Source organism: Euleptes europaea, chromosome 4 (assembly GCF_029931775.1).
Source record: "Euleptes europaea isolate rEulEur1 chromosome 4, rEulEur1.hap1, whole genome shotgun sequence".
In the NCBI taxonomy this organism is placed as follows: Eukaryota; Metazoa; Chordata; class Lepidosauria; order Squamata; family Sphaerodactylidae; genus Euleptes; species Euleptes europaea.
Window position 1 is genome coordinate 120,394,791 of NC_079315.1, and position 15,771 is coordinate 120,410,561.

At 46.1% G+C, this 15,771-nt stretch overlaps 1 protein-coding gene across 1 annotated transcript in view; it reads right to left on the reverse strand.

Moving 5' to 3' along the window:
* NOL6 (nucleolar protein 6) overlaps window positions 1-15,771 on the reverse strand; it is a 67,417-nt gene that overhangs the window by 8,138 nt on the left and 43,508 nt on the right. The window contains exons 22-23 of the mRNA XM_056849088.1: window positions 13,399-13,523; window positions 9,882-9,971 (exon numbers count right to left, since the gene is read on the reverse strand). Coding sequence (XP_056705066.1) covers window positions 9,882-9,971; window positions 13,399-13,523 — 215 coding nt within the window. The remainder of the gene's footprint in view (window positions 1-9,881; window positions 9,972-13,398; window positions 13,524-15,771) is intronic.

The following is a 15,771-nucleotide window of genomic DNA, read 5'->3' on the forward strand; positions in this document are numbered from 1 at the left end:
AATGACCAGGCAGGAGGTGTTTTTAGTATTTAAATTTTTTATTTTTTCACAAATAAACATGAAAAGAACAATACATAGATTTACATAGACCAAAGGCAAAAAACATGATAACAAGACTACATAGACCAAAGAAAGAAGCCATGCATGAACTTCATTTGCTAACCCCAATGGGGGCATCACTACATTCCATTAAATTCTCTGCTCATTGAAACACAAAATATTGGTTTACCTAATTAAATTACTTATATTACAGTCAGAGGTTTTCCCGAAATGAAGTAACAAATTACCCCACACCTTACTAAATTTTTCCTTCACCTTACAACCTTGAATTACTCTGCTATTAAAAGTAATCTTTTCCAAAATCATAAACATTTTTATTTTCTGTTGCCACCTGTCCAACGTAATATTTACTGCCATTTTCCAATTTGCAGCAATTACCAACCTCACTCCTATAATCAAAAAACCTACTAACGTTTTCTGTACACAGTTCCCATTATTGTTCAAAAATAGATTCAAAAGAGCAATCTGCACTGTGGGTTCTATTTTTTCTTTGGTAATCACCTCAATTTCCTTAAAAATTTCTTTCCAAAATTTTTGTATGACTGGACAGTCCCACCACATATGAATAAATGTACCAATTTCCCCACATCCTCTCCAACAATTCCTATCTACTTCCTTATTTATAAGATGCAATTTTGTGGGGTAAAGTACCATTTCTGCAATACTTTTCATGGATATCGATTTTAAAAGGGGGTCTTTTAAAAATTCCCTTCCACTCCTTCTCATTCAAATTCATTTTTAGCTCCCCTTCCCATATCCTCTTTAATGATGATGCAGTTTTATATTCCGGGTCGATTAATATCTTGTATATTCTTGAAATCAATTTCTTTTCCTTTACATCAATCTTATCAACTAGTTCCTCAAAGTCATTCAACGGCTTTTTCATTGTTCTTGTATTTCCTTCTTACTCAAAAAAAAAAAAAGAAGTTATTTGATATTTCCATAGCCAATGGCTTTGTTTAGGGAGGGAAGCCTCGAAGCCCATTAAAACCCCCTCCTCTTCTATCATTTTCTTAACGTTTTTTAAAAACATCCTTTTAACAAGAATCCTTTCAAATTCCCTTCCATAACCTCTTAAGATCTCAAAATTTGGATGGAAGACAAAAGGTATTAAGGGGGAAGAAGCCGGATATAAAATCTTTTTCCATTTGTTCCAACACATAATCGGGCTATATAGCGTAGACCAAGGAGTTGTATTTAAATTCTTCCCTCTCTTATTTTGAAACAGCGCTTGAGGGCCACCTACTTTCTCTAAACAATACAGATCCATATTTAACTTATTTCTTTCTTTAGATAAAGAGACCAATGGAGTAATATGTCTTAATTGATATGCTATATAATATAATGCAATATTTGGTATACCCCAACCCCCCTTACCGGGTGCGCTATATCTTAAAAACTTGGCCGATCTTGGATTTTTAACCTGGAAAATATACTGGTCAATTTGTTTTTGCCAATCCCTCAAACTTTTCTCCTCTATATGCCATGCAGCACATAAAATAAATATGATATCTTTGGGACGTTTTTGAGCTTGTGGGCACCTTTGGAATTCTGATACAGGGTGGTAGGCGCACCCTTCCGTCACATAGTGAAGATCCTTGTGCCTGTGGTGGCAGCTGCTGCCATACCAAAGTCTAAAAAATCAGCACAATCACAAACCCTGCTGGGCAAAAGCCCCACCATGCCCTGCCCACTTCCTAAAAACATTTGGCAGGTGCCAGGAAAGGTGTTGACGGGAGCCATGGCACCCATGAGCACCACTGTTGGGGACCCCCTGCTCTAAGTAACTGGCTGGTTAAAAAAGCAGCTAACTAGCTGGTTAGAAAAGCAGCTCCTTTTCTTTCTAAATGCACACTCTAAAAGTCGGAGTACGAGTGCAGCGCGTCACGGACACTAGCCAGGTGGAGCTGGGCATATTCGTGAAACTTAACTTTCCTCAACAGCACACGTTTTTGAATTCCTGCTTTGTCTCAGGGGAGCCTCGCTAGCAACTCTGTTCCTTCTGCAGATCTCCAGGGCTGGGAAACGTCCAAGCAGCAATGGAAACCATCTCCACTGATCCAGCGTTCGATGCCGAACCCTTTTCGCTACTTCCGAAACAGGTGACTCACAGAGACAATCAGGATGAAAGTGAACGCCTTTCAAGATGATACGTGCTGGGAGTCTTGTAACCGCGCTCATGCTGGTTGATGGATTCCCTTTTAGCAGCGATGCTGGAGCAGCAGGACATTCAAGTCCTGCGAGCAGCAGAATCCAAGCAGTGCTGCATTTTATAGCCTCGGCTGCAGGGTAAAAAGATAACATCCAAATTGCAAGGTGTCCTAGTTTCGCTGTACACTGCATTGGTCAGGCCGCACCTGGGGTCCTGTGTGCAGTTCTGAATGCCCCACTTCAAAAAGGATGTGGACAGAATCGAGTGGGTGCAGGAGATCGCCGAGGATGATCAGGGGCCTGGACAGCAAGCCCTATGAGGAAAGGCTGAGGGACTTGGAAATGTTTCATCTGGAGAAGAGGAGGTTGAGAGGGGACAGGATTGCTCTCTTGCAATATCTGAAGGGCTGTCACTTAGAGGAGGGCAGGGAGCTATTGTCTGGATGTTCGACAGTGGAATCAGCTACCTAGGGAGGTGGTGAGCCTCCCCCTCCCTGGCAGTCTTCAAGCAGAGGCAGGACAAGCACTTGTCAGGGATGCTCTAGGCTGATCCTGCATTAAGCAGACTAGATGGCCTCTATGGCCCCTTCCATCTTTATGATTGTGTTTCTGTGTAAAGCAGGCATTCACGACTACAAATACACTCGATTGTTGTAATAATCTTTATTCTTTTTAAAAAAATGTTATTGGCTTGGGTTACTCTTGTGGTTTACTTGTTGTGCTAAGGCAGAGTCCCCAAAGTGGTGTTGGTGGGGGACATGGTGCCCGCTGACACCTTTTCTGGCGCCCCCGCCCCAGTGGTTTTGACAGCAGCTATCTCCACAGCACAAGGATCTTCACTGTATGACTGAAGGCAGGCAGCCGCAGCCATTTGGGAGCTGGCTCTGCCTCCCACAGCAGCGATTTTGTGGCAGCGCCCTTCACGCTGTGTCAGAATCCCAAAGGTGCCTGCAGGCTCAAAACAGTTGGGGCCCCTGCTGTCAGGATTCAGATATGGGTTTTGATCGCGTTTGTGGAAGACGGTGTGTGTGTGGCATCTGCAGACCAGAGCCTGAAAAGGATAACTGAATAGCGCTGGCAAATATAGTGTTGTTTGACTCAGTCCAGCCAGGCGAACAGAAGCTAAGCAGGGTTAGCCCTGGTTAGTTCTTGGATGGGAGACCACCGAGGAAGTCCAGGCAGGCCATGGCAAGCCACCTCTGAACGTCTCTTGCGACTTGACAGTCCTCTCCACATCCTGATTATGCATAGTAGGGCTCGCAGTGTGCCATTTTTCTGAGCAGTGAGAAGTTCCAGGGACAAAAGAGTTTCCGTCTAGACATTAGGAAGAATTTCCTGACAGTTAGAGCGGTTCCTTAGTGGAACAGGCTTCCTCGGGAGGTGGTAAGCTCTCTTTCCCTGGAGGTTTTTAAGTAGAGGCTGGATGGCCATCTGACAGCAATGCTGATTCGATTACCTTGGGCAGATCATGAGAGGGAGGGCACCTTGGCCATCTTATGGGCATGGAGTAGGGGGGGGTCACTGGGGGTGTGGCGGGGGGAGTTGTGAATTTCCACCATTGTGCAGGGGGTTGGACTAGATGACCCTGGTGGTATCTTCCAACTCTGATTCTATGATTCTAACCTGCGAATGGACGTCTTGGTATTTTCTTGGACTTTGTAGCCACATCAGATTGTCCTGCCTGCTCTTTCTCTTGTGCAGCGTTACAAAAACAGCTGCCAAGATGTTTGCTTTCTTCACAGTTTAGAAGAGTTGGTACAAGCATTACTGGCAGAGATATAAAGGTCTGCTGATGTTTTCACTTATGATGCTAGAAGAGCAGAGTGATGAAGACACTGCTGTGGGGTTTCACAGGGAAATAAAACAGCCTGTTTTGATTTTTTTCCCCATCAAGTCACAGCTCATTTAGGGAGAACCCCACAGGGTTTTCAAGACACCAGATGTTCAGTGGTGGTTTGCCATTGCCTGCCTCGGCCTTGTGACCTTGGACTTCCTTGGTGGTCTCCCATCCAAGTGCAAACCAGGACCCACTGTAAGCCGGTTTGAGACTCCTTAAAAGGTAGAGAAAAGTGGGGAGGGGCTGTGGCTCAGTTTGGAGAGAATCTGCTTGGCATGCAGAAGGTCCCAGGTTCAATCCCCAGCATCTCCAGTTAAAGGGACCAGGCAAGTAGATGATGTGAAAGACCTCTGCCTGAGACCCTGGAAAGTTGATGCAGGTCTGAGTAGACAATACTGACTTTGATGGACCAAGGGTCTGATTCTGTAGAAGGCAGCTTCATGTGGATATAAAAACTAACTCTTCTTCTTAGCTTCTGAGAGCTATTGAGATTGTGCCTGCCGGGACCATCCAGTTCAGGGCATAATAAGAACCTAAGAAAAGCCCTGCTGGATCAGACCAAGGCCCATCAAGTCCAGCGGTCTGTTCACACAGCAGCCAACCAGGTGCCTCTAGAAAGCCCCCAAACAAGACAACTGCAGCAGCACTATCCTGCCTGTGTTTCACAGCACCTAATGTATTCGTTTAATTGTAATATATTCGTATAATTGTGTGTTGTTGAGTCACAGATGACTTATATGGGACTCCACAGGTTTTCAAGGCAACAGATATTCAGAGGTGGTTTACCATTGTCTGCATAGCAACCCTGGACTTCCTTGCTGGTGTGTTGGGCTATGACATAATCATGGTATTTCTGTGAACATGTGCAGAATTAATTCCATATAGAGCTTAAACACATCATACACATACAGAGGTTTGTGTAATGTATAATGAAAGTCTGTGTCATGCTGACAGGCTAGCTCTGTGTCAGGCTGACAGACTACTCTCAAGGTTAGCTCTATCAAAGCTAACTACTAAAGTTACTCTGGCTTTGTCCTTGAAGGGGCAGAGCTGAGCACCTTCCCTTGAAGGGGCAGCGTAAAGCACTTTGTCCATAAAGTGTGCAAAAGTCACCTTTCTGACTCAGCTGTCAGATGTCAGAATCTCAAAGGCCTTTTCAAGGTCTCAATAGCTGAAACTATTGAGGCATTACAGTTCTCTTAAGATAAGAGTAATATGCTTTCTTGCCTTCTGAAGGCTATACAGCCAAATGTAAACAATGACACTTTGCAAGTGACAATGTCAGCTATAATTGTGTTTCATGAGTTATATAGTTAAACGTTGTGCTACAGATTTCTAAGTAGTCTCATTTAATGCGTATAGTCCTAACGAAGAGGATGGTATAGAAATTAAATATGTAACGTGATCATGTAACTCAGAAATGAGGGTTTATACTTTAAGCACAGAGGAGTGAAAGGGAAGGATGTCCATATTTGGACAATAAGATATCAGAGGACAGGAGCAGATGCCACTAAGCTCCTGGTATCTGATAAGAGAGAATAAAGGTACCCTTTTGAAGGATAAGGAAGAGGGGATAAAGGAACACTCTTAATGGGTCTAGAAACAGCATAAATATAGCTGCAGAACAGCTAGCACTTTAGAGTGCTACGACTGGCAGACTGCAGCTGTCTGATGTAGCACCTCCATCTCAAAAGGCTTGAGATGTAAAACATTGAAACTCTGTCCTTGCGTGGACAGCAGTTCTCAGAGATATCTTGAGGTATCAAGATCTGGATATTTCAACATATCTTACTTACAGTCTTCTTGTGAGACTGCTCTATTCCTAGAAGAGGATAGAGACCCTTAGAGTTCCTATTCTTTGAATAGGAATCTAAGTGCAGTGATCTTTCCATGTATTGGAACACTGAGAGTCCATCAGATTTATGGATTCTTACAAACTAAGCCTATTTGGCTTACCAATGCTAAGAAGCATCCTGAATACAGGGCTAATAGCTAGACCTCTGGGATTGTGTCAGAACATCCTCTACTTAACAGAGGGACTTCTGAACCTCCTCAGAGCAAGAGACCAGAGAAGGGAAAGGAGACTCTCTGTACTCTGTGAGATATGCACAATGCTGATACATTGTACAGCACATACACAGATTGGCACAGTCAAAGAGACTGTAAACAGCTTTAAGCTAACACATAGTATTTATACATTCAGCATTGCTGTCTAAAACTAGAAAGAGCATGCATAGCATGTACATAGACAATGCCTGATCTTAATGATGATTAGTTAAGAATATTAATAGAAGTCTTTAAAGGATTCAAGACTTAGCAAATACAGATGCTCTGGGATAACTTCATACGTTCTCATAGAACTTAGATTCTTAGAGGACTCCAGATGATACAGATGACACAGCAAGGTATAGTGTGTCTTCTGTACAGAAATGTTATGATGTTTTGAATGATTTAAGTTAGGATGCTTCTAACCAAATCTTTCTCCAAAGAATTAACCATATTTTGACAGGATTTCTGTAACCTTATATTCTGAATGAAGGTGCATTGCACTAAGGATACTTTATGAGTATATTCTGACTAAAATACTCCTTTATGGAGGCATAGAGAATGTGAATGATTACTTGCTACATAAACATGTTTAAGACTAATGATGTCTATCCTTATATGATATTTTAAGGCTTTGCAACCAGAAAGCATATATTGTATAATGTAAATAAATGTGTTTTTTATATACTTCTACTCTTGTCCATTATTATAAATTTATTGGCGTGTTCAAGAGATGTCCTAGGAGCAATAACAAGTTTCTAGGAACCGTTGATTCCGGTCTAGTGGTGTCTCGCTGAATAAGATAACATATCCCTTCTCAGGAAGGGGTCCTTTCTAAGAGTGTAGGCACTTAACGGCCCGAACCGCAACACTGGCCTCCCATCCAAGTCATAACCAGGGCTGACCCAGCTTAGCTTCTGATGACATTGGGCTAGCCTGGGCCATCCAGGTCAGGGCAGTAAGACAGACAGCAGTTGCAAAAACCAGAATTCATTAAAACGTCCCAGTGCCGGGAGAGCCTTTGAGGTTCATCAAGTTCCCTCGCTTTTCAGGAAACGACTGCTTGCTCAGCGGGACGTTGGGAGAAAAAACCGCCTCTCTGTCCACTAAGCCATCTTCCGAGACACAGTCAAAAATCAGGCGCAGATTGGCAACTGCGAGCAACAGGAGCACAAAGCAATCGACGCAGATGCTGAACCGGCTGACTCACGGACTGTGCGGTTCGTTCAGTTTACTTGTCACTTCTCCTGCCAAGCGAAAGTTTACTATGCAACTCGCCCTGCCCCCACGGTTGCGGCCTGGGTGGGGGAGGAAGAATTCCAGAGCGCCCTGGGTTGGTTTGCAGCTGCACGACAGAGCCAGGAAGTGGTTTGTCATCCTCAAGCAGGGTTGAAAAACAACGGGAGCCTCAAACATTTCTGCTTATCGTCTAAACAAGAGAATTGCGCACAAGGCATAAGAACATAAGAACATCAGAAAAGCCCTGCTGGATCATGCCAAGGTCCATCAAGTCCAGCAGTCTGTTCACCCAGTGGCCATCAAGGTGCCTCTAGGAAGCCCACAAGCAAGACGACTGCAGTAGCACCATCCTGCCTGTGTTTCAAAGCACCTAATATGTTTGGCATGCTCCTCTGATACTACAGAGAACATAAGAACATAAGGAAAGGCCGGCTGGATCAGACCCAAGGCCCATCAAGTCCAGCAGTCTGTTCACACAGTGGCCAACCGGCGCCTCTAGGAAGCCCACAAACAAGACAGCTGCAGAAGCACCATCATGCCTGTGTTCCACAGCACCTCATAGAATAGGCCTGCTCCTCTGATCCGGGAGAGAACAGGCATGCATCATGACTAGTATCCATTATACCTAGTAGCCATGAATAGCCTTCTCCTCCATGAACATGTCCACTCCCCTCTTCAAGCCTTCCAAGTTGGCAGTCATCACCACATCCTGGGGCAGGGAGTTCCACAATTTAACTATGCGTTGTGTGAAGAAATACTTCCTTTTGTCGGTTTTGAATCTCTCATCTTCCAGCTTCAGCAGTGACCCCGCGTTCTAGTATTATGAGAGAGGGAGAAAAGCTTCTCCCTGTCCACTCTCTCCACACCATGCATAATTTTATAGACTTCTATCATGTTTCCCCTCAACCGCCTTCTTTCCAAGCTAAACAGCCCTCAGCATTTTAACCGCTTGTTGTAGGGCAAATCCATCTGTCTGTCTAAGGGGCCCTTGTCTTGTGCCCAGCTCTCCGCGAGAAAGGCCAGGTACGGATCAGGCCAGATTGGGCGCCAAAAGAGAAGCTCCAGATTGCAAGCCGTGTGGATTATGCAAACAAAGCAGATTTACATAACTTCTCTTATTTTGGATATGATATCATGCTTCTGCTTAGTCATGAGAAGGGAAAAGAGCAATGCAGGACACAAACTGGATTCCCCCTAACTTGCGGGAGGCTTACTTGGTGAACTCCCTGCCTTCCAGGATTTTACCAACCCTTGTCCATGCGCTTTTAAGCCTTCCTCAGCAGCCACAGAGCCTAAAAGCCCGAAAAGACAGAAACGAGAAAGTGGAGATTCTTAGGAAGCTGAATTCTGCCCCCACGTTCTGTGATGAGGCATTCTGAATTTTCTTCAGAAACTAAGAAAGCAACAAGGGGAAAACAAATCACGCACAGACACACACGCAAACAGAGACAGCCAAGAGACGAGGCCCCCTTTGCGGTTCCAGAGCTGAGTTCAGGAACCACTATTTCTGATGGGCAAACCTAACATTTCCCCTGACCGGGATGGCCCGGGCTAGCCTGATCTCATCAGATCTTGAAAGCTAAGCAGGGTCATAAGAACCTAAGAAAAGCCCTGCTGGATCAGACCAAGTCCATCAAGTCCAGCAGTCTGTTCACACAACGGCCAACCAGGTGCCTCTAGGAAGCCCACAAACAAGATGACTGCAGCAACATTATACTGCCGGGGATTACATAAGAATATAAAATAAGCCCTGCTGGATCAGACTCAGGCCCATCAAGTCCAGCAGTCTGTTCACATAGTGGCCAACCAGGTGCTTCTAGGAAGCCCACAAACAAGACTACTGCAGCAGTATTATCCTGCCTGTATCCCAAAGCACCTAAGATAATAGGCATGCTCCTCTGATCCTGGAGAGAATAGGTATGCATCATGATTAATGTTCATTTTGACCAGTAGCCATGAATAGCTGTCTCCTCCATGAACATGTCCACTCCCCTCTTAAAGCCTTCCAAGTTGGCAGCCATCATCACATCCTGGGATTGAATCTGGAGCCTTCTGCATGCCAAACAGATGCTCTACCACTGAGCCACAGCCCCTCCCTACTTACACCTGCCCCCCTTAAATCCACCCTACCTCTTTTCATGTCCATCTATGCCACCTGCCCATTATCACATCTCGCGGCAGTGAGTTCCACAAGCCAATTACCCATCGTGTGAAGTAGCGCTTTCAACCCACTGAAGCCAGGAAATAAACTTAGTTGCCTGCCAAAGCAACACACCGGTGTGGGAGAGCAGCAATATTCTTATTTCACGGAGGTAGAGAGAAAAACACGGCTGCATGGCTCTTCAAAAGTGTTCATGGGATCAGGTGGGATTCGAACCCAGGCCTCCCCGCCCTGTGCCCGCTAAGCCTCACTGGATTCTGTTAACTGAGCAAAGAGCGGAACACCAGGAGGCTACAAGAGTTCCACTGCAGCAAAGGGCTAAACGCTCTTTGGACACCGCACCCTTCCTCTCTGCACAACCCATAGCAGCAAAGGTGAGTCTCTGACCTTCACATCCTGGCTCCCCGAAGGATCCATCAGTTGCTCCTCCAAAGTCCGGAGAGATTCCTGAGCCAGAATAAAGAGGCGCAGCAGCAACTGAAAGGAAAGAAAGACCGGGGTGGGGGGGGAGAGCTTTTAAAAGGGGGAGGAACCACATCAACAGAAGAATAGTGTCCAGATATCACAAAGTGATGGTAGTGCTTTACTCTGCTCTGGTTAGACCTCACCTAGAGTGTTGTGTTCAGTTTTGGACACCTCAATTTCAGAAAGATGTAGAAAAGCTAGAACGTGTCCACAGGAGGGCAACAAAGATGGTGAGGGGTCTGGAGACCAAGTCCTTTGAGGAAAGGTTGAAGGAGCTGGGTATGTTTAGCCTGAAGAGGAGAAGTCTGAGAAGGGATATAATAATCATCTTCAAGTACTTGAAGGGCTGTCATACAGAGGAGGGTGCCGAGTTGTTTTCTGTAGACCAAACACTGAACATGAGTCAGCAGGGTGACGCGGTGGCTAAAAGGCAAATGCGATCTTGGGCTGCATTCTTAGTTTCTGAAGAAAATTCAGAATGCCTCATCACAGAACGTGGGGCAGAATTCAGCTTCCTAAGAATCTCCACTTTCCCGTTTCTGTCTTTTCGGGCTTTTAGGCTCTGTGGCTGCTGAGGAAGGCTGTTTTCTGTTGCCCCAGAAGGTCAGACCAGGACCAACGGGTTGAAATTAAATCAAAAGAGTTTTTGTTTAGACATTAGTAGAACAGGCTTCCTCAGGGCGTGGTAAGTGCTCCTTCCCTGGAGGTTTTTAAGCAGAGGCTAGATGGCCATCTGTCAGCAATGCTGATTCTATGGCCTTAGGCAGATGATGAGGGAGGGCATCTTGGCCGTCTTCTGTGCATGGAGTAGGGGGTCCCTGGGGGTGTGTGGGGGAGGTAGTTGTGAATTTCCTGCATTGTGAAGGGGGTTGGACTAGATGACCCTGGTGGTCCCTTCCAACTCTATGATTTTATTCTATTCCATTCATTGGTCAGCATGCACAATCCCCTGCTGAGGCCCACTGAAAGATCTGCCATATCTGCCATATGGCATGGAACTCTTGGGCATGTCCTTATTTCGCGTGAGAAGGCATTCAGGACTTGAGGGGGTTCTCGGTAGATCTACCCCCCCCCAGCTCTCACCAACATGGTGTAATGGTTAAGAGCGGAGGTTTGAAGCAGTGGACTCTGATCTGGAGAACAGGATTTGACCCTGGTGGTCCCTTCCAACTCTATGATTCTATGATTCCCCACTCCTCCACATGAGCGGCGGACTTTAATCTGGATAACCAGATTGGAGGGCTTTAAGAGGGGGGGTATTCATGGCTATTCATTAGAATGGATACTAGTCATGCTGCATACCTATTCTCTCTAGTATCAGAGGAGCATGCCTATTGTCTTGGGTGCGGTGGAACACAGGCAGGATGGTGCTGCTGCATTTGTCTTGTTAGTGGCTTCCTAGAGGCATCTGGTTGGCCACTGTGTGAACAGACTGCTGGACGTTATGGGCCTTGGGTCTGTTGTGGGGAGTGGAAGGGAAGGTGATTGTAAGCCGGTTTGATTCTGCCTTAAGTGGAGGAGAAAGTGGAGGAGAAAGTCGGCATATAAAAACCAACTCTTCTTCGTCTTCTTCACCAGCGGTGCCCCTGCGCCCCTCCCTGTATGCAATAATTAGGCCTCCAGTCTCAGCAAGGGAACATTTCTGCCTACCTAACTACATGGCTTTGTCATCTAAGCTGGCCTCCCTACCCCCCTCTCTTATTAGAATTTGTTACTGCAATTTATGGGGGCCCTGGTTGCCTGTAGGCCCATGGCATCGCCTCGGTTTCTGTAAGCGCCATCTGCTATTTTAATTGCTTAATTGTTTACTATTATGCGGCTTTATGTGTTGGGATTTTATTGTACTTGGTTTTGTTTTTTATTGTACTATTATATGTTGTCTGCCACCATGAGCCCGGCCTTGGCTGGGGAGTGAAGGCAGGATATAAAACTAACTAGCTAAATAATAAATAAATTTGTAGCCTGAGCTCTGGTCACAAAACGTAAATTTGCGACTTATTTTATTTATCTCATTTCTACCCTGATTTTCTCCTCAATGGGGGACCAAAGCAGCTTTATATCATTCTCCTCGCCTCCATTTTATCTTCATAACAATTCTGTTAAGGTAGTTTCAGTCGTGTTGGCCTGTAGTAGAAGAGCTAGATTCGAGTTCATTAGCGCCTTAAAGGCCAACAAGATTTTCGGGGTATGAGCTTTCGAGAGTCAAAGCTCCCTTGCATCTGACGAAGGGAGCACAGGCTCCCAAAAGCGCATGCCCCCAAAATCTTGTCGCTCTCTAAGTTGCTAATGGACTTGGATCTACCTGTCAGGTAGGTTAGGATGAAAGTGCATGACTGACCCAAAGTCACCCAAACAAGCATCCATGGCAGAGTTGGGATTCGAACCCGGGTTCCCCAGATCCTAGTCTGACATTCTAACCCACCCCGCTGGCTCATTTTACTCAATTTATACTCCATCGCTTCAAATAATTATGATAAACTATCCAGCCTAGATCACGGTGGGTAGCTGGGTTAGTCTGTAAATAGCAGTAGAAAAGAGCAAGAGTCCAGTAGCTCCTGAAAAACAAAATTTCTGGCAGGGCAGGAGCTTTTGTGAGTCACAGCTCACTTCTTCAGATATCTGAAGAAATGAGCTGTGACTCAGGAAAACTCATACCCTACCAGAGAGCCAGCGTGGTGTAGTGGTTAAGAGCGGTGGTTTGGAGCGGTGGACTCTAATCTGGAGAAACGGGTTCGATTCTCCACATGAGCGGCGGATGCTAACCTGGTGAACCGGGTTGGTTTCCCCACCCCTACACATAAGGCAAGCTGGGTGACCTTGGGCTAGTCACAGCTCTCTCAGCCCCACCTACTTCACAGGGTGTCTGTTGTGGGGAGGGGGAGGAAAGGTGATTGTAAGCCCATTTGATTCTTCCTTAAGTGGTAGAGAAAGTCAGCATATAAAAACCAACTCTTCTTCTTCTACCAGAATTTTTTTTTTAGTCTTTAAGGTGCTACTGGGCTCTTGCTCTTTTTCTTCTTCTTTTCTATCTTCTTTAATTGCGCTAATTCTTCATCTTCTTTTCTGCTATGCAGCCTAGAGACAAGTTTCATTCCCCAGTGAGAATTAAACCTTAGTTGGTGCAACTCAACTTCGCAGCGAGGGCCAGAGAAGATGACAAATCAGACGCTGCAAATCTATACTAATGGAGGAAGATGCGATCTGACTCTCAGACCATAAACAGAGTTGAATTTTGAATGCAGCTGAGAAAATCCAGCCGTTATCCACTGGTTCTCCAAAAGTGGCTTCCTTCAGAGAGATGCACCCCTACAGCTACTTAACGTTAGCAGCAAAAAAAAGGCTGTAAGAAGTAAGTAAAGATGCCAGAACCAGCAAGACAGCACTCAGCTGCCCCGGACAAGATCTGGGGTGTAAGAGGAAGGGCCACCACCCTGCTTACCTGTGCAGAAGGTCTCTCCTTAGTCCACACCGAGTTCTGACGGTCCCGCGGGGAAGCAATAAACATGACCGGGAGGCGAGGCCGGGCAGCCACAAAGTCGTTCCTGATCTCCAAGTAATCTTCATCTGCAAAACCAAAACACAGAAGCGTAGAGCTGGAAGGGGCCATACAGGACATCGAGTCCAACCCCCCTGCTCAATGCAGGATGGACCTAAGGCATCCCTGACAAATGTTCATCCAGCCGCTGCTTGAGGACCGCCAGTGAGGGGGAGCTCATAACCTCCCCAGGCAGCCGATTCCACTAAACTACTCTCTGTAAAAAAAACATTTTCCTAATATCCGGCCGGTACCTTTCCACCCATAATTTATACCCAATATTGCAAGTCCTATCCTCTGATGCCAACAAGAACAGCTTCCTGCCCTCCTCCAAGTGACCGCCTTTCACAGAAACACATGAAGCTGCCTTCTACTGGTCCATCAGTCAGTATTGTCTACTTAGATTGGCAGCAGCTCTCCAGGGTCTCAGGCAGGGATCTTTCACATCACCTGTTTGCCTAGTCCCTTTAACTGGAGATGCCGGGGATTGAACCTGGGACCTTCTGCATGCCAAGCAGATGCTCTACCACTGAGCCACAGCCCCTCTCCGTGGCTTTCCAGGGTCTCAGGCAGAGATCTTTCACGTCACCTCCTTGCCTAGTTCCTTTAACTGGAGATGCCGGGGATTGAACCTGGGACCTTCTGCATGCCAAGCAGATGTTCTACCACTGAGCCACAGCCCCTCCTTTCAAATACTTCAAGAGAGCAATCATGTCCCCTCCTCCACCTCCTCTTCTCCAGAGCCTGAGTTCCCCAGCGTCATACGAGGGATCCAGCTTTCAGCACTGCCTGCTTGAACTGGCAGCAGCTCCTTCCTTCTCAAGGAGAGAAGGGTCTTCTCCGACATTGGCCATGCCGCATTTTGGGGGGCAGGAGCGGAATTCACTCCTGCAGAACACACGAGGCTGCCTTCTACTGAATCAGACTCTTGGTTCATCAAGGTCCGTATTACCTGGCAGCGGCTCTCTGGGTTCTCGGGCAGAGGTCTTTCACATCTACTACCTGGCCCTTTCAACTGGAGATGCCAGGGGTTGAACCGGGGACCTTCCGCATGTCAAGCAGATGCCCTACCACTGAGCCACAAGCCCCTCCCCATAGTACACACAATCTCGGTGACCATTCCTATGATTCACATTGAAGGAGAAAAAGGTGGAATGTGAACGAACCATTGGGGCACCGTGTCTGTGGAGGCCTAGTAAAAAATTGTGGGGAATGTCTGACCTAGTGTTGAAGGAAGTCTCTGATCTTGTGTGGAAAGAAGCAGCTAATCTGTGCTTTAGCTGAAGCCTCCAAAACTCTGCACTGCTTGTATTATATGGATAAACTAACTTTCCCTCTACATACTGTTTTCTTAACTGTGGTGGTTGGCAGGTCTTGTAACGCTTGTAGTGTGCAATCGATAAGGTAGTTGTATTTCTTTGAGAGCCAGCGTGGTGTAGTAGTTAAGAGCGGTGGTGTGGAGCGGTGGAGTCTGATCTGGAGAACCGGGTTTGATTCCCCACTCCTCCACATGAGCGGCAGACACTAATCTGGTGAACCGGGTTGGTTTCCCCACTCCTCCACATGAAGCCTGCTGGGTGACCTTGGGCCAGGCACAGTTCTCTCTGAACTCTCTCAGCCCCACCTACCTCACAGGGTGTCTGTTGTAGGGAGGGGAAGGGAAGGCGATTGTAAGCTGGCTTGGTTCTTCCTTAATTGGTACAGAAAGTCGGCATATAAAAACCAGCTCTTCTTCTTCAAAGTATGTTAAGAAGGAGGTATAGATCGCTTTTCTGTTGCTTTAGATTTGGTGCAATATTGAGCTGTCATTGTGGAATTGGTGTAAAGGTTCGTCAAGATCCTTCAATTTGCCTATATGCGCTTATGCTTTTGTCTGTAAAGTTGCCAGCATCTTGAACTTTCTTAGGAATAGCTGCTTTCTTTGATCGTGAATGATCAATAAAGAGTTTCTATTCTAGTTGTTCCTAGTGATTTGGACCCCTTCTTCGAACCCAAGTGAAATTTGTAATTTCCCCGTCAATGTTCACAGGCCTTTGGGCACAGATACTATCCTCCTGAAAAGCTTCCAAAAGCTGAGAATTTTGCTCTCTCATTCGAACGATCTGATGGCATTTGTCCTGCGGGAACCTTTCAGTGGGGCACCGACTCATAGTTTGGGGCACAGGGAGGGACATCACCCTCCCCAGAAGGTCGAACCCGAACCAACAGGTTGAAATTAAATAAAAAGAGTTTTCGTCTAGACATTAGGAAGAATCTTCTAACAGTCAGAGCGGTTCC